Source organism: Ustilaginoidea virens, chromosome 7 (genome assembly GCF_000687475.1).
Source record: "Ustilaginoidea virens chromosome 7, complete sequence".
Lineage (NCBI taxonomy): Eukaryota > Fungi > Ascomycota > Sordariomycetes > Hypocreales > Clavicipitaceae > Ustilaginoidea > Ustilaginoidea virens.
Window position 1 is genome coordinate 1,680,168 of NC_057322.1, and position 24,757 is coordinate 1,704,924.

The 24,757-nt window shown below is 56.6% G+C and overlaps 12 protein-coding genes across 12 annotated transcripts; 6 read left to right on the forward strand and 6 right to left on the reverse strand.

Annotated features, from left to right (window-relative positions):
• Positions 1-1,384: 1,384 nt before the first annotated feature.
• On the forward strand, positions 1,385-2,660 carry UV8b_08133 (uncharacterized protein; the record flags this gene model as incomplete). The annotated part of the gene is made up of 3 exons (XM_043145630.1): positions 1,385-1,523; positions 1,703-1,884; positions 1,962-2,660. The coding sequence occupies 3 exons, from the start codon at positions 1,385-1,387 to the stop codon at positions 2,658-2,660; spliced, it is 1,020 nt and encodes a 339-aa protein (XP_043001565.1).
• A 206-nt stretch (positions 2,661-2,866) lies between these two features.
• Positions 2,867-4,000, reverse strand: UV8b_08134 (uncharacterized protein; the record flags this gene model as incomplete). The annotated part of the gene is made up of 3 exons (XM_043145631.1): positions 2,867-3,576; positions 3,685-3,802; positions 3,926-4,000. The coding sequence occupies 3 exons, from the start codon at positions 3,998-4,000 to the stop codon at positions 2,867-2,869; spliced, it is 903 nt and encodes a 300-aa protein (XP_043001566.1).
• A 759-nt stretch (positions 4,001-4,759) lies between these two features.
• On the forward strand, positions 4,760-6,810 carry UV8b_08135 (uncharacterized protein; the record flags this gene model as incomplete). The annotated part of the gene is made up of 2 exons (XM_043145632.1): positions 4,760-5,812; positions 5,893-6,810. The coding sequence occupies 2 exons, from the start codon at positions 4,760-4,762 to the stop codon at positions 6,808-6,810; spliced, it is 1,971 nt and encodes a 656-aa protein (XP_043001567.1).
• A 615-nt stretch (positions 6,811-7,425) lies between these two features.
• UV8b_08136 (uncharacterized protein) lies at positions 7,426-10,011 on the forward strand (the record flags this gene model as incomplete). Its single annotated transcript, XM_043145633.1, has 6 exons — positions 7,426-7,540; positions 7,604-7,627; positions 7,693-7,744; positions 7,810-7,824; positions 7,885-9,789; positions 9,894-10,011. The coding sequence occupies 6 exons, from the start codon at positions 7,426-7,428 to the stop codon at positions 10,009-10,011; spliced, it is 2,229 nt and encodes a 742-aa protein (XP_043001568.1).
• A 293-nt stretch (positions 10,012-10,304) lies between these two features.
• Positions 10,305-10,973, reverse strand: UV8b_08137 (uncharacterized protein; the record flags this gene model as incomplete). The annotated part of the gene is made up of 1 exon (XM_043145634.1): positions 10,305-10,973. One exon carries the CDS (start codon positions 10,971-10,973, stop codon positions 10,305-10,307), a length of 669 nt encoding a protein of 222 aa, XP_043001569.1.
• Positions 10,974-11,967: 994 nt separating this feature from the next.
• On the reverse strand, positions 11,968-13,048 carry UV8b_08138 (uncharacterized protein; the record flags this gene model as incomplete). Its single annotated transcript, XM_043145635.1, has 3 exons — positions 11,968-12,523; positions 12,641-12,938; positions 13,033-13,048. 3 exons carry the CDS (start codon positions 13,046-13,048, stop codon positions 11,968-11,970), a joined length of 870 nt encoding a protein of 289 aa, XP_043001570.1.
• A 1,438-nt stretch (positions 13,049-14,486) lies between these two features.
• On the reverse strand, positions 14,487-15,533 carry UV8b_08139 (uncharacterized protein; the record flags this gene model as incomplete). The annotated part of the gene is made up of 1 exon (XM_043145636.1): positions 14,487-15,533. One exon carries the CDS (start codon positions 15,531-15,533, stop codon positions 14,487-14,489), a length of 1,047 nt encoding a protein of 348 aa, XP_043001571.1.
• Positions 15,534-15,901: 368 nt separating this feature from the next.
• UV8b_08140 (uncharacterized protein) lies at positions 15,902-16,392 on the forward strand (the record flags this gene model as incomplete). Its single annotated transcript, XM_043145637.1, has 4 exons — positions 15,902-15,940; positions 15,991-16,196; positions 16,262-16,311; positions 16,370-16,392. 4 exons carry the CDS (start codon positions 15,902-15,904, stop codon positions 16,390-16,392), a joined length of 318 nt encoding a protein of 105 aa, XP_043001572.1.
• A 194-nt stretch (positions 16,393-16,586) lies between these two features.
• UV8b_08141 (uncharacterized protein) lies at positions 16,587-16,961 on the reverse strand (the record flags this gene model as incomplete). Its single annotated transcript, XM_043145638.1, has 3 exons — positions 16,587-16,598; positions 16,654-16,737; positions 16,809-16,961. The coding sequence occupies 3 exons, from the start codon at positions 16,959-16,961 to the stop codon at positions 16,587-16,589; spliced, it is 249 nt and encodes an 82-aa protein (XP_043001573.1).
• A 627-nt stretch (positions 16,962-17,588) lies between these two features.
• UV8b_08142 (uncharacterized protein) lies at positions 17,589-20,306 on the forward strand (the record flags this gene model as incomplete). The annotated part of the gene is made up of 5 exons (XM_043145639.1): positions 17,589-17,711; positions 17,861-17,941; positions 18,017-18,970; positions 19,086-19,712; positions 19,779-20,306. 5 exons carry the CDS (start codon positions 17,589-17,591, stop codon positions 20,304-20,306), a joined length of 2,313 nt encoding a protein of 770 aa, XP_043001574.1.
• Positions 20,307-20,680: 374 nt separating this feature from the next.
• On the reverse strand, positions 20,681-21,563 carry UV8b_08143 (uncharacterized protein; the record flags this gene model as incomplete). The annotated part of the gene is made up of 3 exons (XM_043145640.1): positions 20,681-20,848; positions 20,932-21,345; positions 21,447-21,563. The coding sequence occupies 3 exons, from the start codon at positions 21,561-21,563 to the stop codon at positions 20,681-20,683; spliced, it is 699 nt and encodes a 232-aa protein (XP_043001575.1).
• Positions 21,564-22,264: 701 nt separating this feature from the next.
• Positions 22,265-24,478, forward strand: UV8b_08144 (uncharacterized protein; the record flags this gene model as incomplete). The annotated part of the gene is made up of 3 exons (XM_043145641.1): positions 22,265-22,890; positions 23,030-24,055; positions 24,367-24,478. The coding sequence occupies 3 exons, from the start codon at positions 22,265-22,267 to the stop codon at positions 24,476-24,478; spliced, it is 1,764 nt and encodes a 587-aa protein (XP_043001576.1).
• Between the last annotated feature and the right edge of the window lie 279 nt (positions 24,479-24,757).

Consider the following 24,757-nt stretch of genomic DNA (forward strand, 5'->3'; position numbering starts at 1 on the left):
AGCACATACGGGATAGACTCTTTACAGACGTCAGTTAGGTTTGCAAGGCTGGTGCATGGAATGAGTCTGGTAGCCCCAGCCCAGATCTTCGAGCACGTACTCGGTACTATGCTGGCTGGGCTTGCGTCAGCAGGGTTGGTGGGTTGGTGGGTTGGTGGGTCAGCGCTGCCACCCAGTGGCAGCACAGTGGTGGGCCTGATGGATGGCTGGCTGGCATGGACATACATAGCAAACATAAAAAAAAAAAACAGCAGATGCCAGCCAGCCTGCCAGCCACCCCTAACCTCGTGCATTTCTTCTTGCCGTGCCATTTTCCATTTTCCGTCTGGTGCCACCAGCCAGACCAGTCCGTCCACAACGTCAACCAGCCCTTGTTTCACGGGCTGGAGGGATCAATTGCCTCCAGCGCAGCACTGTTGGCCGCCGAGCGTCCGGCATTCGCAAGTGCCTGTTCGCTGCAGACTTTAACCATACGACCATGACTAAGCCTCAACGCTTGGGCCGTTTTATCCTTGAAAGGCCTCAAGTCCATGGCTCGAGGCGGCTCACGACGACACGAGGATGCACTCGCACGTCCACAAGGAACACTGCGGGCACAAGTCGACTATTGTCTGATTGGAACATCATCTACGATAGACAGCCCGTTTCCGAATCCACGTTTCTCGTCTGGCTCCGCGGGGGAATTCAGCATGCACGCCATAGCGCTTGCATTGATTGGGTGGTGTATTACATGAACACACGGTACATACTACGGACCCATGGACACGTTCGCCATGAGAGAATTCTAGAGGTATGTAGTAGTAGGCACTGGGGGTGTTGATAAAGTTTGCCCCATGTTCCCGTTCTTGTCGCGCGAGATTCCTGCTGTCCCCTTCCATTCTCCTGCGCCTTAAAAGCGGTGCACCCTGAATGTTATGCCAGCTTCGCGACTTGCTATGGGCGCGTGCCGTGCTGCTGCGCATACATCCGCGGGGTTGTCTGCTGCAAACATCGCAGTGCGAAAACTGTCCCTGCGAAAGGGAAGCTCACGGCGGTCCGCGGCCCACCATAGCGACCGGGCTCCAATCAGGGCCCTTATGTAGTTGCCTCGAGCGATGTATGGCCTGGAAACCCCAGTCAGCCGCCTGGCACTTACATCGTCGACTTCCATTCACCTGCTTGGTTAAAAAGTGAACGTCGCCCTGCGAGATAGCGAGTCGGCTCCAGGTCTTTGCACCAAACCCGGCTTTGTAAACCCTCGATTCGGTCGACTTAGTCATCTTCATCAAGTAATCGTGATATCTGACTCGCAGTGGCCTTTTTTTTTTCTTTTTTTCTCTTTTTTTTTTTTAAACCCACCCCTCACATTGCTTTTCAGCGGCTCAACGGACGAGAAAAGTCCGGCATGGCTCCCAAGCGGATTATCAAGGTTTCTCATCAAGACGAGGCTTCCTTTGTGCTCATTCAAGTTTCTTCCAAAGGTTCCAAACCTTTGGATTTGAAGTTAGTAGGCACGGAAGGAGAGGCACCCTATGTTTGTTCGTGTGAGTCCATCGACTCTCCCCACGGCTCGTTCAGAAGCATTACTTGCACTCTGAGACAAGCCATCTTCCTCACATCAGCTTCCGAAAAATGAAAAGAAATGAAAAATAAAAGGAAAGGAAAGGAAAGGAAATGAAAATGAAGAAAGAAAAAGAAAACACACAAACTGACACCATTCCAGTGAGGCATGACCGCGTAGCCTCACTCCGCACAAAAAACTGCCCCGTCTCCGAAACGGAATGGCAAAACATCCTTCGCTTGATCTTTGAGCAACAACCCCAGCCAGACATCCAAGCTACAGCCACCATACAAACCGAATCCTCGCTGTCCATCACCGTTCGGAAGCAAGTACAAGGAATCACTGTAAGCACCACGCAGGCCTCCCAACCTTTACCCTCGGATCCGTCTGTCCCGGCTCAACTAAACGCATGGCCGCACAGCAACGTCTCGGCACCATCACACTGAACCATGACCCAGGCGAGGCGATCGAGCTTCTTGACTGGTGCGCAAGTTCCGTAGACGCTGCGGCGCGCAGCATCCAGACTGCAGGTGATTACGCGGCCAAGCTGCAGGACCTGCAAGCGTCCGTCGACGAGCTCAAGTCGCAACTAGAGGAGCTGATTCGGGCCAAGCAAGAGGACGAGCTGGAGCTTCTGCAGAAATTCAGAAGTCTGTTGAATGAGAAAAAGGTCAAGATTAGAGAGCAGCAGAAGATCATCACCGAGCTGTCCGTCAATGCGGGGGCGTGGGCGGCACCGTCCGTACGCGGGGGGTCTGAGGAGCCACCGGCGTCCGACAAGGCTGGTGGGCGCAAGAGCAAGGCGCCAAAGAGAAAAGCAAAGGCTGTGGAGAGTGACGACCTCGAGGATGATGTTGCCGCGGTTGTCAAGTCGGAGCCGGAGGACTCGGACGCTGGGCACACAACCGAGGAGACTGCTTCAGCGGCTGGTGGTGATGATGATGATGATGATGACGATGACGACGAAGACGAGAATATGGGTGAGCCGCAGGAGCAAGCGGCGCCGGAGCCGCAGCTGAAAAAGAACCAGGCTGCGGGACCTCCCCCACCAAGGAGTTTGCCGTTTCAGAGCAAGAAGCCTGCTGCGGTGGTGAATGAATCATCTGACGACGAGCTATAGTACGTCTGGTTCTACTCTTACGGCGACGCATGCGCCCATGCGCCCATGCGCCCAGGAAACAATTCGATCACATGGAAGAGTATCTTTGGCCGCAACGGACTCTCAGATTCCACGCTAGTCCACTTGAGCAAAATCTCGCGTCAAAGTCTCCCTCCCTCCCCCTTTCTCTCCCTCTCTCTCTCTGGTCGCTCACTTCCATTCACCACTTATCGTCCATCAGTGGGATCATACCTGCTTCCCCAAAATCCCCGAAAGTGCTTCTGTTTGCCCGCCTCAGCAATCCGAGCAATCTCCTCCTCAGTCAGCTTGAACCTGGGCAGCTTCTCAAAATACCCCTCCAACCGGCCCCTGTTCGAGCTGGTGGTGATGGCCACCAGTCCCTGGTCCAAAACCCACCTGAGACCAATCTCGGACTCGGAAACGTTATACTTGTGGGCTAGTTCGGACCAGATGGGATCGACCGGTCCTCCCTTGGCCTTTGTGACGGGTGTCAGAGGCGCGTACGCCGCAACCGCGATGCCGTGCTTCTTGTGGAACGCGAGCAGATCCCCGTGCTGGAGGTAAGGGTGGAACTCGATCTGGTTGACGGCCGGCGGGATCTTGGCCGTTTTGAGGACAGCCTCGAGGTGGCCCTGGGTAAAGTTGGACACCCCGATGGACTTGGCCTTGCCGGAAGCCTTGATGGCTTCCAGGTCTGCCCACTTTTGCTGCAGGTCCTCGTCCGAGTTGGCGAACCACGGAGCGTGGATGAGGTAGAGGTCGACGTAGTCTAGTCCGAGCTTCCGGAGGGACAGGTCAAACGCCTCCCTTGTTGGCTGCTTGGTCACGCCGTTGATCTTGGTCGTGACGAAGAGCTCCTCTCTCGGGATGCCCGACGCTTTGATGCCAGCGCCGAGTTCTTCTTCGTTTCCGTAGACTGTTATTTCCTCCCACCCGTGTCAAGGTTTGTCTTTTGGCTTGGTATTTTTTATTTTTTATTTTTTTTTTTGACGGCACGGCATGCCGCGCAACGAGTTTGGCCTACCTTCTGCTCCGTCGAGGTGACGGTAGCCAACCTCAATGGCTAGCTCGGTGACGTCAACGAGACCCTGGTCAAACGCGGTGTCGCTTTTGTAGTGGGCGGTTCCGAGGCCATACGCAAACTGCAGTTGTGGAGCTAGCTCAGCATTCCGTCCGTATGCGCGGCGAAAAGAAAAGAAAAAGAAAAAGAAAAAGAATCACCGGTCGAGGCGCGTGTCCCGCATCGGGTAGCAGCAAAAACGTACCGTCGGGATCTCGTTGCCGTCGTTGAGCTTGAGCTTGGGCGGGAAAGAGGGCTTTGCGGATGCTGCGGCCGCCATGTTTCGAATTGCGAAGGCTCTCGGTATAGCTTCCGTCGTGAATAAGTCGAGTTCGATTCGGGCACCTGCGCTTGCGCCGAGCGGGAGGCAAAGCACTCAAAGTTGTTGACGACGGATGGTTGGCGTGACGTGACGTTGAGGTAGGGAGGGGGAGCAGCCATCGGTTAGCTGGGCCGACTAGGCTAGGCCAGAGGGATTTTATTGACGAATTACATGGGAAATGCAAAATGGTGGACCCGGCATAAGCGGCTTGGATCGACATTGTCCTTGAGCGGACAGAGTATGGAATGTGTTGTTGATTTTCGAGGTTGGCGCGGTGTTCGTGGTTGGGCTGCTCATTCGTACTGCAAAAACCAGACCACCAGACCACCAGACCCCGTGTATCCAACCAGGCACCTACGATAGGCCGCCGATTCCACGTCTCCTGGGAAACGCAATCACACCTTTCTTTCATGCTCGATATGCAAGTCGACGGCATCTGAACTGCCATGGCATCACCATGACCCTGTCATCGGCCCCAGCTGGACGCATCGCCGCCAGCAGCCTGAGGGCCTGTGTCAACCAATGCGGGGTCTTGGATCATGTCCATCAAATTGACGTCAGCTCCGGCCTCGTTTCTCCAGCATCATCGCCACTCATCATTACACACGGATGACCAAGCATGTTTTTCTCAGCAAAACACAGTCCGTTATAAGGCTCGATTCGTCGTCTTTCCGCCCCCTTCTGCAGATCCCACGGGTTCAAACCAAGCCAGCTTGGATGCTGCTCCGCCCAAGTCCCCCGAGAGGAATATCGCGCCTCCGCGCTCCATTCATCATGGCCACCCACCACCATTCCGCGGCCACGCCCGGCCCGCGCCACCAAGGCGCAACGCTTCGAGACCTGCCAAAGTCATGGCACTTCACGCAATCGCTCCCCGCGGATCCCGCGTTCCCGACACCGGCCGACTCGCACAAGACGCCCCGCGACGAGATTGGCCCGAGGCAAGTCCGCAATGCCATCTTCACCTGGGTGCGTCCCCAGCCGCAAAGGGACCCCGAACTGCTGGCCGTGAGCCCGGCGGCGCTCCGCGACCTGGGAATCAAGGCTGGCGAGGAGAGCACGGACGACTTCCGCCGGCTCGTCGCGGGGAACAAGCTGTACGGCTGGGACGACGACAGGCTGGAGGGGGGGTACCCGTGGGCGCAGTGCTACGGCGGGTTTCAGTTCGGGCAGTGGGCGGGCCAGCTCGGCGACGGCAGGGCCATTTCGCTCTTCGAGACGAGGAACCCGGCGACTGGGACGCGGTACGAGCTGCAGCTCAAGGGGGCTGGCTTGACGCCCTACTCCCGCTTCGCCGACGGGAAGGCGGTCCTGCGCTCGAGCATTCGGGAGTTTGTCGTCTCCGAGGCGCTCAACGCGCTCAGGATACCGACCACCAGGGCCTTGTCGCTGACCCTTCTCCCCCACTCAAAGGTCGTGCGTGAGACCGTGGAACCTGGAGCCATTGTGCTGCGGTTCGCCGAGTCTTGGCTGCGTCTGGGCAACTTTGACATTCTCCGCGCTCGGCAAGATCGCAAGCTCATCCGGCATCTGGCTACATATGTGGCGGAAGACGTCTTTGGCGGATGGAACAACCTCCCGGCGAGGTTGGAAAACCCCCAAGAGCCGGACCACTCGCCAGAACCCGCCCGAGGCGTGCCAAAGACAGAACTCCAGGGACCCAGCGAGACGTGCGAAAACAGGTTCACCAGACTTTATCGTGAAATCGCCCGTCGTAATGCCAAGACTGTCGCCGCCTGGCAGGCATACGGTTTTATCAATGGCGTTTTGGTATGTCCGTCCCTGTGGCGCCCATGTCGTCGAGAAGTTTTAACGAACGCGCGACCTGATCTGACAGCAGCCTGGGACAGAACACGGACAACACCTCTGTATATGGGCTCTCTATAGATTTCGGCCCGTTTGCCTTCATAGATGACTTTGACCCAAACTACACCCCTAATCACGACGACCACATGTTACGCTACAGTTACAAGAACCAGCCAACCGTCATCTGGTGGAACCTGGTCCGTTTTGGAGAAGCCGTGGGTGAATTGATGGGCGCCGCAGGACTTGTCGACGACCCGACGTTCATATCCGAGGGCGTAAAGGCAGACCAACAGGACGAGGTCGTGTCGCGAGCCGAAAAGCTCATCATGCAGACGGGCGAAGAGTTCAAAGAGGTATTTCTGAGGGAATACAAGAGGCTAATGTCCGCCAGGCTTGGTTTGCGTCAACCAAAGCCAACGGATTTCAACGAGCTTTTTACCCCACTTCTCAGCGTATTAGGAACATTCGAGCTGGATTTCAACCATTTCTTCCGCAGGCTGAGCCGCATCGAGTTGGCAGAACTGGCCACGCCCGAGGACCGGAAGGCCAAGGCTGGCGTCTTCTTCCATAAAGAAGGAGTGGTTGGTGAAGACGACGCTCGAGAGCAGCTGGCTTCCTGGCTGGAGAAGTGGCATACCCGAGCTACCGAAGACTGGAGTGGAGGCGCCGCGGAAATCAGCAAAGAAAATGACCAAGAAAGAATCCAGAGCATGAAGCAAGCCAATCCCAATTTTGTGCCTAGAGGATGGATCTTGGATGAGGTGATTAAGCGCGTGGAGAAGGGGGGTGAGCGCGATGTGTTGGATCGAATCATGCACATGAGTCTTTATCCGTTTGAGGACGAATGGCATGGTAAGACGTTTGACGGCACGTTGTATCAAGGCGATGCTCAAGAGGAGCAGAGATGGGTTGGCGATGTTCCGAGAATGGGTCGGGCCATGCAGTGTAGCTGCAGCTCTTAACAAATCAGCGTTGGCTACCATGGCCCTGGGACAACAAGACGACGAAGAATATGCGCAAGCAATCATCAGATCATCGAATTATCAAAAGTACAAAAAGTTGCTAGGGCCGTGATCCGACAGTTTCCGGCGCGAGTGGATTGTGGCATGTAACGACCGGCGGTAAGAGGCAACGCTCATCGAGATGTTTATTCTCTCCCATGCTTCCATAAACGGCGTGAACTGGAAAATTTCTCTAGAGCACAAGATAGAGGAGGGCTCGACTGCAGTAACCGACGTGTCCGCTGGTGCAGACACGGAGTTCAAGCTCACCTACAATAAAGTGTGCTCATGTACAATTTTTGTGTAGAAGAAAGAGGAAAGGGAGCTTTTCAAAGCTCGGCGAAATTTTGGGAGAGATTTATGCCGAGTGCGGAAAAGTGGGTCAACGCGGTGGCCTCAGGCACGCACGGCATCTGACCCAGCCAATCAGCGAGAGTGTAAATTAATCGCCCATGGTTGCATAATGCTTCGGCTTGACCAAGTAAGATCTCTAAAAGACGTTCAAACTACGAGCCTTTATTTCCGTCCGCATCGCCTCGTATCGCCCCCTCCTCCTCACTCCGTCAAGGCGGCACGATGCTCCGACAGTCCCTGGCACGTTCGGCTTGGCGGACAAGCAGGCGGACCGCCAACACTTCACGGGCGTTTGCGACAACACCCAGGCGTCAGGCCGAGGTGGAACTGACTGTTGGTAAGCAGCCCTTTCCTCCTCTCACAGTCGATGTGTTGGAACATGTGCTAACAGCTGGTGCAGATGGGAAAAAGGTCTCGATCGAAGGTGCGAAAGGCTAATTTCGGGTCTTGGGTCAGCGCCAATTGTCGCTAACACGGAGATGTGTATAGCCGGATCTGCCCTCATTCAAGCTTGCGAGAAAGCAGGCGTTACCATCCCAAGGTGGGCGGAGAAGCGTCACATTCCCGATTAATCCTGGCGAGGCACTGTGCTAACCTGTTGTGTAGATACTGCTACCATGAGTACGAAGCTCCTTGAACCAAACCGATCCTCCGAACAAGCGAACCTAACAAGTGGTTTAGAAAACTCATGATTGCCGGCAACTGCCGAATGTGCCTCGTCGAGGTGGAAAAGGCGCCCAAACCCGTAGCCTCCTGCGCTTGGCCAGTACAGCCCGGCATGGTTGTCAAGACCAACTCTCCCCTCACACACAAGGCCCGTGAGGGTGTCATGGAATTCCTGCTCGCCAATCATCCTCTCGACTGCCCCATTTGCGACCAAGGAGGAGAGTGTGATCTTCAGGACCAGTCTATGCGATACGGAGCCGATCGTGGGCGCTTCCACGAAATCGGGGGCAAGCGAGCCGTGGAGGACAAGAACATCGGACCCTTGATCAAGACGTCGATGAACCGTTGCATCCACTGCACTCGATGCGTGCGGTTCGCCAACGACATTGCTGGTGCTCCTGAGCTCGGCTCCACCGGCCGCGGCAACGACCTGCAGATTGGTACCTATCTCGAGAAGAACTTGGACACGGAACTGTCTGGCAACGTAATCGACCTCTGCCCCGTCGGTGCGTTGACTTCCAAGCCCTACGCTTTCCGCGCCCGACCTTGGGAGCTGAAGCACACCGAGTCGATTGACGTCCTGGACGGCCTTGGTTCCAACATCCGCGTTGACTCCCGTGGCCTCGAGGTAATGCGAATCCTCCCCCGCCTGAACGACGATGTGAACGAGGAGTGGATCAACGACAAGACTCGGTTTGCCTGCGACGGTCTCAAAACCCAACGACTGACCATGCCTCTGATTCGTCGAGAGGGCAAGTTCGAGCCTGCCGACTGGGAGGAGGCGCTCGCTGAGGTGGCCAGGGGCTGGGAAGCCAAGAAGCCTCGGGGCGACGAGTTCAAGATTATTGCTGGTGCCTTGACCGAAGTTGAGTCTCTGGTTGTCGCCAAGGACATGGCCAACAAGCTCGGCTCCGACAATCTTGCCTTGGATACCCCTACCGGCAGCCAGCCGGTCGCACATGGTGTCGACGTTCGATCCAACTACTTATTCAACTCTCGCATCTGGGGCGTCGAGGAAGCCGACTGCATCCTGATCGTCGGGAGCAACCCCAGACACGAGGCTGCCGTGCTGAACGCCCGTATTCGCAAGCAGTGGCTTCGGTCGGACCTTGAGATTGGCGTGGTTGGCGAGACCTGGGACTCTACGTTTGAGTTTGAGCATCTCGGGGCCGACCACGCCGCCTTGAAGAAGGCTCTGGCTGGCCCGTTTGGCAAGAAGCTGCAGGCCGCCAAGAGGCCCATGATTATCGTCGGATCCGGCGTTACCGATCATGCCGACGCCAAGGCTTACTACGAGACCGTGGGTGCCTTTGTCGAGAAGAACGCCGCCAACTTTGTGACCCCTGAATGGGATGGGTACAATGTTCTTCAGAGAGAGGCCTCCAGGGCCGGCGCCTTTGAGGTTGGCTTCACCACCCCATCTGCCGAGGTGGCCCAGACCAAGCCCAAGCTCGTCTGGCTGCTCGGCGCCGACGAGTTCAGCGAGGCGGACATACCCAAGGACGCCTTTGTCGTGTACCAAGGCCATCACGGTGACCGCGGCGCGCAAATTGCCGACGTGATCCTGCCGGGCGCCGCCTACACCGAAAAGGCCGGCACGTACATCAACACGGAGGGCCGTGTTCAGACCACCCGCGCGGCCACTTCGCTGCCTGGTGCTTCCCGCACCGACTGGAAGATCCTCCGCGCGGCCAGCGAGTTTCTGGGCGTGCCACTGCCATACGACGACCTCACCGCCGTGCGGCAGCGCATGGTGGAGATTTCCCCGGCCCTGGCAGCCTACGACGTAGTTGAGCCCGTGGCTCTGCGGCAGCTCGGCAAAGTTCAGCTGGTTGATCAGAACAAGGGGTCCAAGGCTACCGGAGAGCCACTGAAGAAGGTTATCGACAACTTTTATTTCACCGACGTTATTTCTCGAAGGTACGTCCTTTTTTTTTTTTTCCCTCAATCGCTTTCTCTTGCGTTCCTTTTTCTTGCTCTCGTTGCTTCTTTTAGCCTCCTGTTGCTAATATGCCATCTTGTAGTTCGCCCACCATGGCTCGATGTTCAGTAGCCAAAGCTACTGGCGACCCCAGGACGAATTTGATGGCCCCTGGAATGGAGGAGGATAGGCCACAGGGCCAGATTGCTTACGGGTCGTAGGGAGTGACCACGACGGGGGGCTGTACCACTATGGAAAAAAGGATGAAAACTTCCCTTTTGTATTTTGCGCGAGGAGTGTCTGCCAGTCGGCTTTAGTACATATCGTGGGTGGGGGAGGGGGGGGGGGAGGAGAAGGGCGTGAAAAATCTCCCGAGCAAAGCAAAAGAAGTAGACTAGACTAGGACTAGTAAGATGAAGACACTTTTTTTTTTTTTTTCTGCTTCCCCTTTGCCGTTCCGTCACGGCTCGGAAGGACGACGCCCCTTCCATGTCGACCGAGCAACCCCATCCAGTCAAAGGCTCGTGTCCATGTCCATGCTGCCGCTGCCGCTGCCGCTGCCGCTGCCGCTGGCGTCGTTCTCCGCACCCCGCGACCGCGACCTGCTCCGCTCCTCCTCCAGCGCCACCTCCATCTCCCTCCGGACCTTGCGCACGTACGCCTCGTACCCCCGGACCTCGTTGAGCGTCCTGGCAATGGTGGCCGTCATCTCGCGGTCGCCCCAGTCCGCCGGCCGCAGGGCCTCCCAGGCGTCAAAGTCCGGCCCAGGCAGCTGGGCGGCCGGGCGGCCGGGGTCCGACGGCGCCGCCTCGAGGTTGGTCACAAAGGCGCGCAGGTCGTCCGGGCCGACGGGCTTCCGGGCCCACGCGGCGGGCGCGTCGGGGTTGCCGGCGCGGAAGGCGGCCTCGTCGGCGGCGGCGCGGCGCGCGATGCGCAGGCACTCGCGGCGCGTGAGGGCGAGGATGTTGTCGCGGACGCGGGCGGCGAGCAGGTCGGTGGTGGCGAGGGCCTGCTCGAGGTGGGCGGCGCGCGAGGCCGGCGGGGAGAAGGCGCGCCAGAAGTCGGGGGGGAGGGGGACGAAGATGGCGGGGGCGATGGTCTCGAGCGCGGGGATCTCGTCGTCGGCGAGGGGGGGGGGGCGGCGCGGTCGGGGCGGCGTCGGGGGGCGCGCGATCGGGATCATGGGGGGGGGGGGGAGGTAGTATCACGGGAATGGATGGCGGTGGGGGGCTGCAAGGATGGATTTGGCCTGGTTGGGCTCTGGAGGATGCCGGGTCAGCGGGAGGTTGTGGTGGGAAATGGCACGACGATGTTGTCTTGTCTGGTTTGGGGTGCTAGCCGGTGCGAGAGCGAGAAGGCGATGGGCCGGCCAGCTGTTGGCAGTGGCGGGGGAGGCGGGCACTGCCGAGTCTGGATGGGCTAGACGTCTGGTCTGTCTGGTGGTTTGCAGTTGACAGTCAGCATCAGCACGCCGCCTATGGGTCAGCTGACTGCACAGGGCCAAAATCAGTCACAGACGGCGCATGCGGCACGTAATGCGGCACAGAGTATATAAATATGTATTACTTTACTATACTACGTCTACCATGAGCAAATCACCCGCCGGGGAGGCTGATCTGGCGGACTTCTGAATAAACACCCCTGGACCAAAGGTCCCTGGACCCTGGCTGCCGTGGAAATCACGTGGCATCAAGACGAACTTTTAGAGATGCTCTGGCCCCTTGCGTGTGCCGCCGGGGAAATGTTCCTTGAGCCAAGCTCGCATCTTGGAGCAGCCCAGCTTCCGCCCACCGTTTTGCTTCTTGCTTCTCCCCGGCCCGTCGCGCATCACTCCATGCGAGGCGCGGTGGAAACAGGGCGGATGCGACATCGGCGCGAGGCATTGGCTCAGACATAGCCTGTTAACATGAGTTGCGAGTTTGAAGCCTGCGAGTAGCTTGTGAGTATGCCATAGGGGTTGGTGAGTCATGGGTACATGTATGCTTCCTTGTGCAGCAGCGCCGTCGCTGTGCTGTGCGTGCTTTGCGTGCTGTACTGTGCTGTGCTGTGCTGTGCTGTGCAGCCTCTGATGGGTTTCCGGGCTGTCCCGACGGTGGCGGCGTCGAGTACGCGAATCAAGACGTATATAGTGCAGGCAGATCCTTCCCGGCGGTGGTGTTTCCTTTGGTCATCCGTCGTCATGGCAAAACCTTTCGTGCGTATTCCCTGACTATCTTCAGAGCTGATCGAACCAGGTCTTCCAGCCGTCGGTCCTTGCGTCTCCGCATCCAAATCAAGACTGCGGCAAGCAAGACGCAATCGACCACGAAGTGCTTCAAGACGACCCAGAGGATCCAGCCAAACCAGGAAGGGAAGCTCCGGTCCTTCCTGCTTCGCCATTCTCTCCCCGTCGTTATCTGCTCTCTGAGCGCAGCAACTTCAGCCGACAGCTGGGTGACGGCCCGCTCAACCTTCTTCTGCCACCGAGTCGACGTTTGTCCCCTGCCGCTGCCGTCTTCCCCGGCATCGTCCAGGTCCAGGAGCTTTTGCGACCGCAGCTCGGCCTCGTCTTGTTCGCTCATGGGGCTGAGCATCTTCAAGGGACCTTGACTGCCCCGGGGCGGTTGCTGTAGCTGACGAGCAGGCGCTTTGCCGGGGCCCGCTGCTTTCGGAGACGAGTCTGTGGTACTTGGGGAGTTGTGCTTGATTTGATTCCAGACAAATTCGAGTTCGGTGACTAGCTCTATTGCGTCGCTAAAAAGGAGGAGGGCTCGCGTCAGCATGCATCATGGGTGGGTGGTTTTTCTTTTTTTTTTTTTCTTTTTTTTTTGGACCTTGGACCTTGGACCTTGGACCAAGCCAGCGACGTACGTAGTGTTGGCATATCGATACATGGTCTCGATGAGTGCCTCGACATATCGGCGCTTTGCCTCGGTGCGCGTCAGGCCCTTTTGGGCATTCCAAGCATCCCACTTGTCTCTTTCTCTACGAAGCTCTTCTGCTGTTAGAAACGGACCGGCCGTGGGTTGCTCCATGACGCCGTCGACGTCCCCCTCCATGGCTTGTTTGTATAGGCCGTAGAGCCGAAGCCGGTCGGAGGGCGGCGGCCGCGAGGCACCCGTCTTGGGGATTTTCTTGACCGTGTTGAGCGCATGGACAAAAACTCGATCTGGGCGGCCCAACAGAGGGGGGGGGCACTAGTCAGCGTCGCAAGCATGCAAGAGGCGACCAAAGACGCTGGCTCGGAGACGACCCCTACATACCCACCGAGTCGGCCATGACGGCAACAGACGGAGATGCAGCGTGCGCTGCACCTCGCCGTATCCAGGTTTGTTCCTTCAGTGCCCCGGCGGCCCCTTCGACCGAGTCTGCTCCGGACGGCTGCGACGCTGGACCTGCGACGCACGTGGTGGAAAGGCACGGCACGGCACGGCACGGCACGGCACGGTAGACTGCTTTGCTCAGTGAGCAGCGGCGTAAAGCAAGGTGCGCGCAGAGATGATGCATCAATTTGCAGAGAGCGTTGCGCGGCGATGGGTTGGCGCGACCCAGGTTCTGGACGTGGACAGACGGGTTCCCGCTTGGGGGGGACGGGATAGGGCAGGCAGGGAGTTGGGAAGAAAGATGCGCTTTTTGTGACGTTGGGGGCCGAGACAGCAGGTGTCAAAGTGGCGATTGCGGTGCACATGCAGCAAGTGGACCGAGGCCCCTTGGATCCGGGGCAGGTGGGCTGCTAGTTGCCTGCCCAGCGCCTCAATTCCAGCAAACTCGTTGCCGGCCGAGGCTGCACGGGTCTTCCCCTGTCGGCGGCAGTGGCGGTTGCCGCCAAAGTACTCTGGAGACTTGTACAGAGCACTTGCATCTGAATCCCGTCAGTCGTCAGTCGTCAGTCGTCAGTCGTCAGCCGACAGCCGACAGCCGCCAGCCGCCAGCCGTCACACAAAAGGTCGACGACAAGTCGAGGGGCGGATACGCCGGTAGGTAAATTTGAAAATCATCCGCCTCGACATTACCGCACCCGCCATGGCTTTCCATCTCGAGATACGGCTGAGAAGCAAACCCCCCTCCCCCGTCCCTTTCCAAAGTTTCACTCATGTCAGCCACGATCAAACTTGGCCATCATGCTCATAAAGGTCCGTGTAACTCGTCAGAAACTTCTTGCGTCCTCGAAACCGGCATCGCTCGGGATAAGCTCTGCAGTCTGTTCAGGGTTCTCTCTTGCGACAGGAGCACGCTTTGAGTGAAGTGTCGGCAGCTCTGCCGAACCTTGGCATCCATTTCAGAAACGGCCCTGGCCATTTCCCCCCCTCAACTACCCGTTAGATCGCTTGGTCCATGCCCTTTTGACGTGCCAGACGGCATACGTACTAGGCAACTTGGCGCACAAAGATCAGCATGGAGTGGCAAACGAGGCAGACGAGTCATTCTAAAGTCGAGCCGCAGCATTCGAGCTCACGTCTTTTGGCTACCCAACTTGCAACGAGCAACTGAAACGTTTTTTTGGGGCAAGGTTCACATCCTTTTGAGGGCATCAAGACAACCGGGTTTAATCATCGTCACTTCACCAGAGTAGCAGACTCTGAAAGAAATGCTATGCAAATTCCCATTCATGGGGGGAGTTGCGGGTATCTAAAACGTAGCGAGGACTCCTAAAAGCGGAGAATGTCAATCAAGGAATGGGAATGGCGACGGTTGGGCCCATGACGGGCTGAAATCCTTAACCGCCAGCTGGATGCGCATCGTCACCCTCTGCGGCCCGAAGAGCTTCGACAAAGATCCTCTTCTTCTCCTTGTACGTCTTGAGAAGCTTCTTGTTCGCCAGGGCTACTGCTGCCGCTTTCTGTGCCGCCTCCTTTTTCGCGAGAGCTGTTCCCGTCCCGAGTAGCTTATTCCTTTCACCCCAACCGTCCAGATAAACTCCTACTGTAAACAGGGGAAGGCGTAGATTCTTCTCCTTGGCGTTTCCCGGAATGTCTTCGTACCGAATTTTGACACCCTTGCTTCCGATTTCGTCCTGCAACTGGTCCCTGGCCGTCATTTTACTGCCTTGATCCGCGGCGGCGAGATAGGTATGGTGGGTCATCAGATTCGCTCCGCCGACTGGGTCTTTGAGCGCCTCCTCGTTTTGCACAATCTGATCCTTGATTGTCCTCCCGAACAATGTCTTCAGCCAGGAGACTGTGTTCGCCATGCCATTCTCGGGGTCGGAGATGATGGCAGCTGCTACATACGCCTCAAACATGTCGCCCTGTGTTTTGACGAGGTCCTTGTCCTTGGACCTCCCGCGGCCATGAGACGTCGCCTTTTGTATCTCGGGTGGTAGTTGAGCCTTGCTTTGCAGGCCATAGTCGCGAAAATACTGGGCAAGGTTGGAGTTACGAATCAGCAGTTCTCGTAGTTGCGAGCATCTGCCGGCAGCAGTGGACGTGAATGTTTGGTGAATCAAGCCGGATGCGATTAATTCTAGGTAAGCATCGCCCAGCCATTCCAGACGTTCATAGCTTGGCCCGAGCTGCCTGAACGCTGGATGGCGGAAAACCGTCTCTTCAAGCTTCTGGTCCAGGATTTTGGGAATGGGAGGAAGACTTGAGCTGATTTCCGAAGAGAGCCATCGAGTGATGAAATACATGCTGGGCATCGCGAGGCGCATAGTGTTGGGCTCTAACTGGTCATGGACATGGTGAGAATCTGAAAGTCTCTCGGTTTGATGCCGTTTTCCCCCGTGGGAGTTCTCGTCCGAGTGGGATGCCGACCGTTTAGTCATCTTGTCCAACCTTGGCCTTTCAAAGGCATAAAAGATGAAGAAATGAAAAAAAGGAAAAAAAAAAAAAAGGGGTACAAGTGTTAAGAAGGGGCAAGAAAAGAAAGGAGTTAAACAAGATGAGAATATTCTTTAGGTTGCGCAAACCACAGGATTGAATTGAAAACATGCCCAGGTTGCAAGCAAAAACATGAAACAAGCCGAAGAAAAAGGCCCCATATTTTGGTGACCAAACGGCCCCACGTCAAGCTTGGTATCCAATCATCGACCAGAGACACCCCTTGGCCTGATCCTCTGGTCAACGTCAGTTCTGCTCTGGAACTACCGATCAAAAACCTGCGAGACGACATCAACGTCGGTAAAGGTGCACAATGAGTGTTCCTCGGGCGCGAATACTGGATTTGATGAAGGTTGGACTGTCAGCAACAAAACTCATGATCATAATTCTGACCGTGTACAGGCACAATGCCAGGTCTTCGCCACGATATATAATCCTGAAGGTGTTCGCATGGGCAACAAAGTGCTGCGCCAAAGATTAAAAGGCCCTGCAGTCGCCGCCTACTACCCGAGAAAGGTGGCCACAATCAAGGATGTGAAGCGAGAGTTTGGACCAGTCCTGGCCACCTGGGACGAGGACGAACAAGACCGATTCGAATACATTGAAGAGTATGCCGGGTCTACTTGTCGGAAGCTGGGAAGCGGAAGAACCATAAGCTGACCTACTTGATCAGACTGAAACAACGTGGAAAGAGCGCACCGAAAAAGAAGAGTGGTCCTCCTGGTACGTCGGTCGTTGATCGAGTTGCCAGCCGTACAGCAGGTAGCTAACCTTTGTACAGATAAACATGGCAAGAAGCGATAAAACGGTGGCCCACAGGGATTGTGTTTTCTTTTTTTTTTTTTGTTTTTTTGTGTTCGACAGGATTCATAAAGGGATGCGGGAGAACAAAAGGAGCCGGCTTCCAGCGCGCGAACCCATACTGACAGACGCGATGCCGGAGAAGGGAATGTATGGATGAGTATAGGTGACCGACTCCCTGAGCTGGCGTGTGTATATCACTGTACCAACTACATGCAGTCAGTTAGTTCCGTTGAGAAAGACTTTTGGAAAAGAAAAACCTACCGAAACGCTGGAATCGGACACCCTTGCCCCGTATCGCTGTGAAAATGAGCTGCGGAGCCTTTGGCCACCGCTGCAGACCTGGGCCTACGTGGAGGGTATGGTTATTTGAAGTCGCTGCGATGAACTCGGAACGGGGATGCGATGTATTCGCCCACCTGCTGCCTCAGCGGTGAGCGTGAATCGACCGAGGACAACGTTGCTTCAGAATCCTTGGCACATTGGTTGGTGGCATGGCTTCCATGTGCATGATTCAAGGTTGACTTGGCGAGAGTGGCATCCACCTGCCGTGACCAACTTGACAGGTGCATGCGGCTGTAGCTGTCTAGGAATTCCGAGCTTCAGGCGCAAAGGGCCCTCGATTCCGCTGCAGGCCTCGGCTTCTCCTCGTCAATCCCGTCCTTGTCCCTCCAACTGTCCCTCCAACTGTCCCTCCGACTGTCCCATCGTCTTTCCCATCGTCTTTCCCATCCACGCGGGCCCCGTTGTTCCTGGGGGTTCAAGATGCTCGTTTGATTCCTTTCCTTCCCTGCCGTTTTATCTTGGCTTTCCGTTTAATCTTGGTCACGGACATGATACAGGGCACATCAGCACTTTCCGGCACCTGCCACGTTTTCTGTCAGGTCGTCCTTTCGTAATCTCTCTCCACCAACCAGCCTGTACTGCAGTCATTGCTTCCTCTCACCCAGCCGTCGTTTCTTCTTCCCTCTTCTGTTCCCCATCTTCTCTGATTTCTCTGCACCGTTTCTCTTGGCTTTCCCACATCACTTCTGTCTGCGATCTAACAGGTCTGTTTTTTTTTTTGAGTGGAATCTTCTTAATCTTTATTGGCTGTGCCAGGCGCAAAAAAAGAAAAAGAAAAAAAAGGGCGCAGCTGTTGTTATCTATCTTCTTTTCGATACACCCCGGCGTTTTAGCTGTCTCGATCCAGATTCAACATGTCCGCCTCCGACTTCCGAGCTTCTTCAGCTGAAAAAACAGGTGTCATTCCTGGGCTTGTTTTCCAGGAAGATGCTGCAATGCTTGGCAGTGATCGGCCGTCACCTGTCGGTCATACAAAGGTGAGTGGTGTATTCTCTTTGGCATACCATGATTCACGCCCAATGAACTTGAGTCTGTCGTCTAGAATGACTACATTCTTTCAGTCAACCCATTGAGCGTTTCAAAATAAGAAAGCCTGCCTGCATGAACCTAACCCGTAAACGCCCAGGACCATTCGTCGTTCATCTCGGGGCAACAATGTGTGAATGTGTTGGCCACATCAAAGCTGGTTAATCAAGCCACCTCAAAGGTTTGCTCTACAGATTTAACCTCATCATTGGAAACTAGCCCCTAACTCGCTTTCAAAAAAAAAAAAAAAAAACAGGCGAGCCTCGAAGACTCTGTCACGAACGAATCCTATCCAATGGATAAACTTTTGGCCAGACTCTCGGAGCAAAAAGCTGTCCTTAGTCGGCAGAACGAGGCTCTGAAATCCGTAGAAGATGACTCTCAGACGTGTCAGCGGCTACCCGCCCACGTTTCCTCCACCAACTCGTTGCCCATCACACCGGCCACAGAAGGATTCTCGTCTACAGCACCTAGTACTCGTCCGGCGAGTGCGACTCTGGATGGACCACGTTCTGACTCGGATGAAATCCTTCGACTGAAGCTTCAACTCGCACAAGCTCAGAACAAGATTTCTAAACTAGACCAAGAGCTGGCTACCCGATCCCAGAAAGGTGACACTGACATATCGGTTACCAATGCTGGTCGGTGCAGTGGCAACACCTCGCGCGAGAATGCTTGGGCCACCACGGATGATGAACAATCTGACGCCAGTGATGCCACGTCTGCCACGACGTTCGGCCGTGCCAAGGGTATCTGGGAGAATGCCAAAGGGTCCATTGCCAGTAATGCTCTTCAAGGAACGGTCAACGAGCCACAGCCCGGGACCTGGCCCGGGGGCCGTGGATTCAATCAAGGATTCTCTGATGCGAGCACTGCGTACCAAATGATGGATGGCTATCGGGGAGATCGCCTGAGTCCCGACTCGGACCTGATCATGCATCAGTCCACAAGAGGCCGACCTCATCGTTTTGATCACCGGGTCCACAACTCTCATCATCTGCCAAACGTTGTTTACAACCCTGTGAGCGTTGGTCAAATTGGCCAGTTTGAGGCGATGGGAGGCACCATGCAGACTGGGACTTTACATCCACCACCAGGTCTCGGCACTATTGGCTTGGGAACCTATTCAGGTTATCAGCAGCAGCCTGTTGGCACTCCACTGTCTCCTCACGCATCTGAATTTACATCCAAGACGAATTGGAAGACTGAAGTAAGTTTGTTTTCGCAAAAGAAAAGTACGGAAAAAAAAGAAAAAAAAACCCCTCTCACCTTGGCAGGCAGAAGACGAGGGCATATGAGTATACTATACTAATGCTCCTCACTAGGGACTTTCTACTGATGGCCCGACATATTTGCCCCCAACTGAACCTCTCAATTATCGACGTCTTCTCGACCGTAATGTGACTTGCAATTGGAAATACATAGTCGATAAGATTGTGTGCAATAATGACCAACAAGCTTCCATATTCCTACAGCAGAAATTAAAAGTCGGCACACCTGACCAGAAATACGACATTGTAGAGGCTATCGTGGCCCAGGCTTATCTACTGATGGTGAACAGATTTGGTAACTTTTTAGTTCAACGATGTTTTGAGCACGGCACTCCGGAGCAGGTGATTAAGATTGCACAAGCGATTCGCGGCAACACTCTCAATCTGTCCATGGACCCCTTTGGTTGCCACGTGGTGCAAAAGGCCTTTGACTCGGTTCCGGAAGAGTACAAGGCAGTCATGGTCCATGAACTCCTTCGCCGCATTCCCGAAACAGTGATACATCGATATGCTTGCCATGTATGGCAGAAGCTCTTTGAGCTTCGATGGACCGAATCTCCGCCTCAAATTATGAAATTCGTCAATGAAGCTTTGCGAGGCATGTGGCATGAGGTAGCTTTGGGTGAAACCGGCAGCTTGGTGGTGCAAAACATATTCGAAAATTGTTTGGAGGAAGACAAGGTTGGTTTTCTCCTTGGCGAATTTCTCCCCTCGTGGCGGGCACGTACTAACGCGGCGTTTCCCAAGCGCCCGTGCATCGAAGAAGTACTCGCCAATATTGATATCGTGGCACACGGTCAATTTGGCAACTGGTGCATCCAGCACATTTGCGAGCACGGTGCGCCTCCTGATCGTGGCAGGGCTGTCGACCACGTCATTCGTTATGCCGCCGAATACAGCACGGATCAGTTTGCGTCCAAGGTGGTGGAAAAGTGCCTAAAGATTGGCGGAAGCGACTTTCTGGGACGCTACCTGGACCGCGTTTGCGAAGGCCGCTTGGATCGAACCCGGATCCCGCTGATCGACATTGCCAGTGACCAGTACGGCAACTATCTTGTGCAGTGGATTCTCAACAATGCTACGCCTCAGCATCGGGAGATGGTGGCGGCTCACATTCGGAAGCACATGGTGTCTCTTCGTGGGTCCAAGTTTGGATCTCGCGTCGGCATGCTGTGTACTAACCACGCCGTCACTACTCGGCCTGGACCAGGTGTAGGGCCCGGAATGGGTGGTCGCATGGGCCCTGGCCCGCGTTTTGGAGGTGCATATCGTTAATACGGAGCTAGTGTTTCTTTTTTTTTTCCCTCCCCTTAGTCAGATCTCGAAGTCATTATCGCCTTTGCATAATATAAGAATTTTGCTTTAGACTTGAAAGAAACAGTGACGACGTGATTTGGCATGACAAGCATGCTCCTGGAAAGCGAATGATTGACTCCAAGTCTGAGAGGTAGTAGTATCTTACAAGCGACTTGCCTACTATGGAGCAGTTTATATGAAGTCCAAAAAATAAATGATGAATGATAAATGATTAAAGGATAAGGCAGCAGTGCATGATGCGGTGAATGGATGACGAGCGCCGGTAGCACCTGACCCATATGAAAACGGAAGAACAAGAGAGTTTGACTAGGTACGCTAGCCGTGGCTCGGTGTCAAGAGGCTACGGTCTCGGCTGTCGAAGATGGGTAAGCAATATCCGTGTCGATCGGCGGGAACTCGGTATCAAGAGCGTTTGGAAGGTTAAGTTCCGAGGCTTCCGGGGACACATGCTTCTCCCAGGGTTTTCTCGGCGCTGCCCGAGTGCCAACGGGTTTCACAGACTGCGCAAAACGGGGGTTAGAGAACCAAGAGCGAAAAGCCCCTTGACGGAGGTGGCAGTACGGCTTGGAGGGTTGAGACGCACGGGAGCCCGAGCAATCGTATCGGGAATTTGGCGGATGCCGGGAATCTCCTTGCCCTGCTGGAGCAACGCGAGCATCTGGGCAAACCCCATCGGGTAGCTGGGCTGGCCGTCGCCAGAAGCAGCCGCAGCGTCGGCGGCAGCTTTGCGATCAACGAAGAGATCGGCTCTGGGGGCAGCTTGCTGCCACGGAAGCAAGGGCTCGGACAGGTCGGCGGCCGGGGAGGAGAGGTACTCGTGAGGCAGGACCTGGGGGGGCTTGTGGTCGGGGTGCTGGGCCAGCCAGGCTGCGTAGTGGGAGAAGTCGATCTGGACGCCGACGCGCTGGGCGTAGTAGAATATGCGGGCGTGGACGGCCATGTCGGCTGGCGAGCCGGGGGACGAGTTGGGGGGGCCGAGGATGGCGGAGAGTCCGGACTGGAGGGAAGGGGGTTAGAAGGGCGAGGATACGGATGTGTGCGGTGTGTAGCGTGTGCTCGAGGTGTGGACGGGGAGAGGGTTTGCGGCACGGGTCGTACCAGGAACGTGGGGTCTTTGGTCCAGGGGTACGCGTCGAATGCGTGGAATATGGAGTCTTGGTCTTGGAGGGAGCGAATGCGGTCGGCGCCGGGGAGGGGGGAGGTTGGCTGCGCCATTGGGAGGGGGGCGGGAGCGACGGGCGCGTTGAGTCTGGTGAGGTGAGTGGTGATGGTGATGGTGATGGGTGAAGTCTGGTTGGTGATGATGAGTCGATGAGGACGTAAGGTAGGTACATACCTACCTATGAGTACCCCGCAGTGAGCACCCCGTGGTGAGTACCCCGTGGTGAGTACCCTGCGGTGAGTCCCCCGTACGTGTTAGTGGTGGGTGGGTCGGTGCTGCAAAATGAGGCCAGCGGCAGGCATGTGATGGATGGGCCCGTACGGACTACCGCCTGGGTACTCCGTATAGCTGCAGCGGCCAGCCAATCCCGTGCGCCGGCGTAAGCCTCTGCTCCCATCTGTTTCAGCAACCCTTCTCCCAGCCATCGCCAACCAACTCGTCTCAAGTCACCCTCACCTCAATCCCCTCCACCTCAACTTGCCCACGCCTGCTGAATGCTGGAAGCTGAAAGCTGCCCATCAGTAGCCGGGAATCTCGGATCCTGCTTTCATCGCCGGCACCGTCGACACCATCATCCCGCCGAACAAAGCAATCACTCTCCAGCATTGCCCTCCCCTGAAAGCTGTGCGGCTCTCAAGTTTCGTTTCGCCGACAAGGCTACGTCTACTTCCCCTCCCGGCTCCCGAGACCACGTCTCCCAGCCTCGTCAGCCCTAGGAGCTTGCCAGTTGCCAACCTCGCGTACAACCGGTCCGATGCACCGCGCAGCCCTCCGGGCGTTTCGCACGACATCCTCATACTTGACCGCCGCCCGCAACCTCTCCCGCGCCTCCCTCTTCTCCGCTGCCAGGCACAACGCCCGTCGCCAGGCTGCTGCCAATGAGCCTCTGAGGTCCTCCATGTACTTTCGCCGTCTGCCCGTGGCGCTCGTGTCCGGCATTGTCCTCGGCTACGGGGCCTGGTACTCGATCAACACCACCGGCGCTCGGACTGTCGCCCGCAGCTTCGCCTCCACCCAAGGTACCGCTACTCCTCCTGACGATGCCCCTCCCGCACGCACCGTTCTGGTAGTCGGAGCAGACGAGCTAAGGCAAGGCACCATCGTGGGCGAAGGACCCATCTCCAAGCCCACCACGGACGGCCGCCGCATCGTTGAGATGTTAACCCCGGACCAGGCTACGGAGAAGCTGCGAAAGCTGGAGCAATCCTTCTCCGTGAACCGCGGCCAGGGCGTCACTCGCTATGACTTGGTGCAGCTGCCCAGCAACGACCCCATTGAGGATGATCACGCCGAGAAGATTGTCGAGGTGCCCAGCCGGTCAGCCGGGGCCGAGGGGTCAAGTAGTGACTGGATGTTCTGGGGTGTATTTGACGGCCACTCGTGAGTTTACTTCTCGTCAGCCCCTTGACAGCATCCGCGCCCCGGCCCCCGAAAGGAAGGGGGGTGAAAAAAACGCCTCTGGAGAGATCAAGTGTCCTCTGCTGACTCGGATCTCATTCGCGTCGCGATTTCAAATCAGCGGCTGGACGACATCGGCTACTTTGCGCGAGAGCCTCATCAGCTACGTGGCCCGGGAGCTCAACGAGACATACAAGGCGGACAAGGGCAACTCTCCGTCCGACGAGGCCATTGACCAGGCCATCAAGACGGGCTTCAACCGCCTGGACCATGAAATCGTCCACAAGAGCGTGGAAAGGGTGTTCAAGGCAAGCTCCAAGGCTGTTGCCGCCGAGCTGCTGCAGCCGGCCCTGTCTGGATCCTGCGCCCTGCTCTCCTTCTACGACAGCCGCAGCAACCTGCTCCGCGTGGCCTGCACAGGAGACTCACGGGCGGTGCTCGGGCGGCGGTCCGGGTCGGGCAGGTGGACCGCCACCGCCCTGTCCGAGGACCAGACCGGCGGCAACGCCAAGGAGGCCGCCCGCATGCGCAAGGAGCACCCTGGCGAGGACAACGTCGTCCGCAACGGCCGCGTCCTGGGGGGCCTGGAGCCCACGCGCGCCTTTGGCGACGCCGTCTACAAGTGGAGCCGGGAGGTGGCCGGCAAGCTCCGCAGCAGCTTCTTTGGGCGCAGCCCGTCGCCGCTGCTCAAGACGCCGCCCTACGTCACGGCCGAGCCCGTCGTCACCACGACCAGGATCCAGCCCGACAAGGGCGACTTTGTCGTCCTGGCCACCGACGGCCTCTGGGAGATGCTCACCAACGAGGAGGTCGTCGGCCTGGTCGGCCAGTGGATCGAGGGCCAAGCCGCCGGCGCCGGCGCCGGCTCGTCGTCCCCGTCGTCCCAGTTCGAGGCTGTCTGGTCCAAGATCTTTGGGCCGCCCAGCAGGCCGCTGCCCGTGGAGCAGGCCAAGGCGGACGGCGTCGACGGCCAGAGAACCCCCATCCGCCTGCAGCAATGGGGCATCAGCCCGGACGCAAAGGACCGCTTCACCGTGCGGGACAAGAACGTCGCCACGCACCTGGTGAGGAACGCCCTGGGCGGCAGCAATGACGAGCAGGTCTGCGCTTTGCTCACCCTGCCGGCGCCTTTTTCGCGAAGATATCGGTATGTTTGTTTCTCTCTTGTTTCTCTCTTGTTTCTTTCTTGTTTCTTTCTTGCTTCGTCTCTTGTTTCGCCTCTTGTTTCTCTCTTGTTTCCTCCCTTGTTTCCTCTCTTGTTTCTCTCTTATTTCCTCTCTTGTTTCCTCCCCTCATCTTGCTTCCTCCTTTCATCTTGTTTTCCTTTCAAGCCGTTCTTTTGATTCCTTCTGATTCCTTTTGACTTCTCTTGGTTCCTTTTCTTTTATGCAAAATCTCCTTGCTCGGCTACTCCATCCCTTCCCGCGCATCTCGCATAACTAACCTCCCCGCCAACAGCGACGACCTCACCGTGCAAGTCATCTTCTTCGGCAACGGCCCCAAGACAGGCGAAGTGCTCGTCAACCTCGACGCCACGGCCGACGCGGCCGAGCCCCGGGCCAAGCTCTAGAGGGACGGGCCCGGCCGGTCTCGACTCCCGGGCGCGCCTATTCTGCCCGTCATGGCGCTTGAGGGCAAGGAGCGGGTGGTGATGTGGGCCGTGGTGACGGCGCTGCTGGCCTGTCTTTTCCCCCCGCGGTGATTTTGGCCACGGGCATGCGTTTTTTTTTTCACGCTTGTTCTTCTTTCCCTCTTCTTTTTCTGTTCCCGCGTCTTCTTCTGTTCCCGCTTCATCTTCTGTTCCCGCTTCATCTTCTGTTCCCGCGTCTTCTTCTGTTCCCGCTTCATC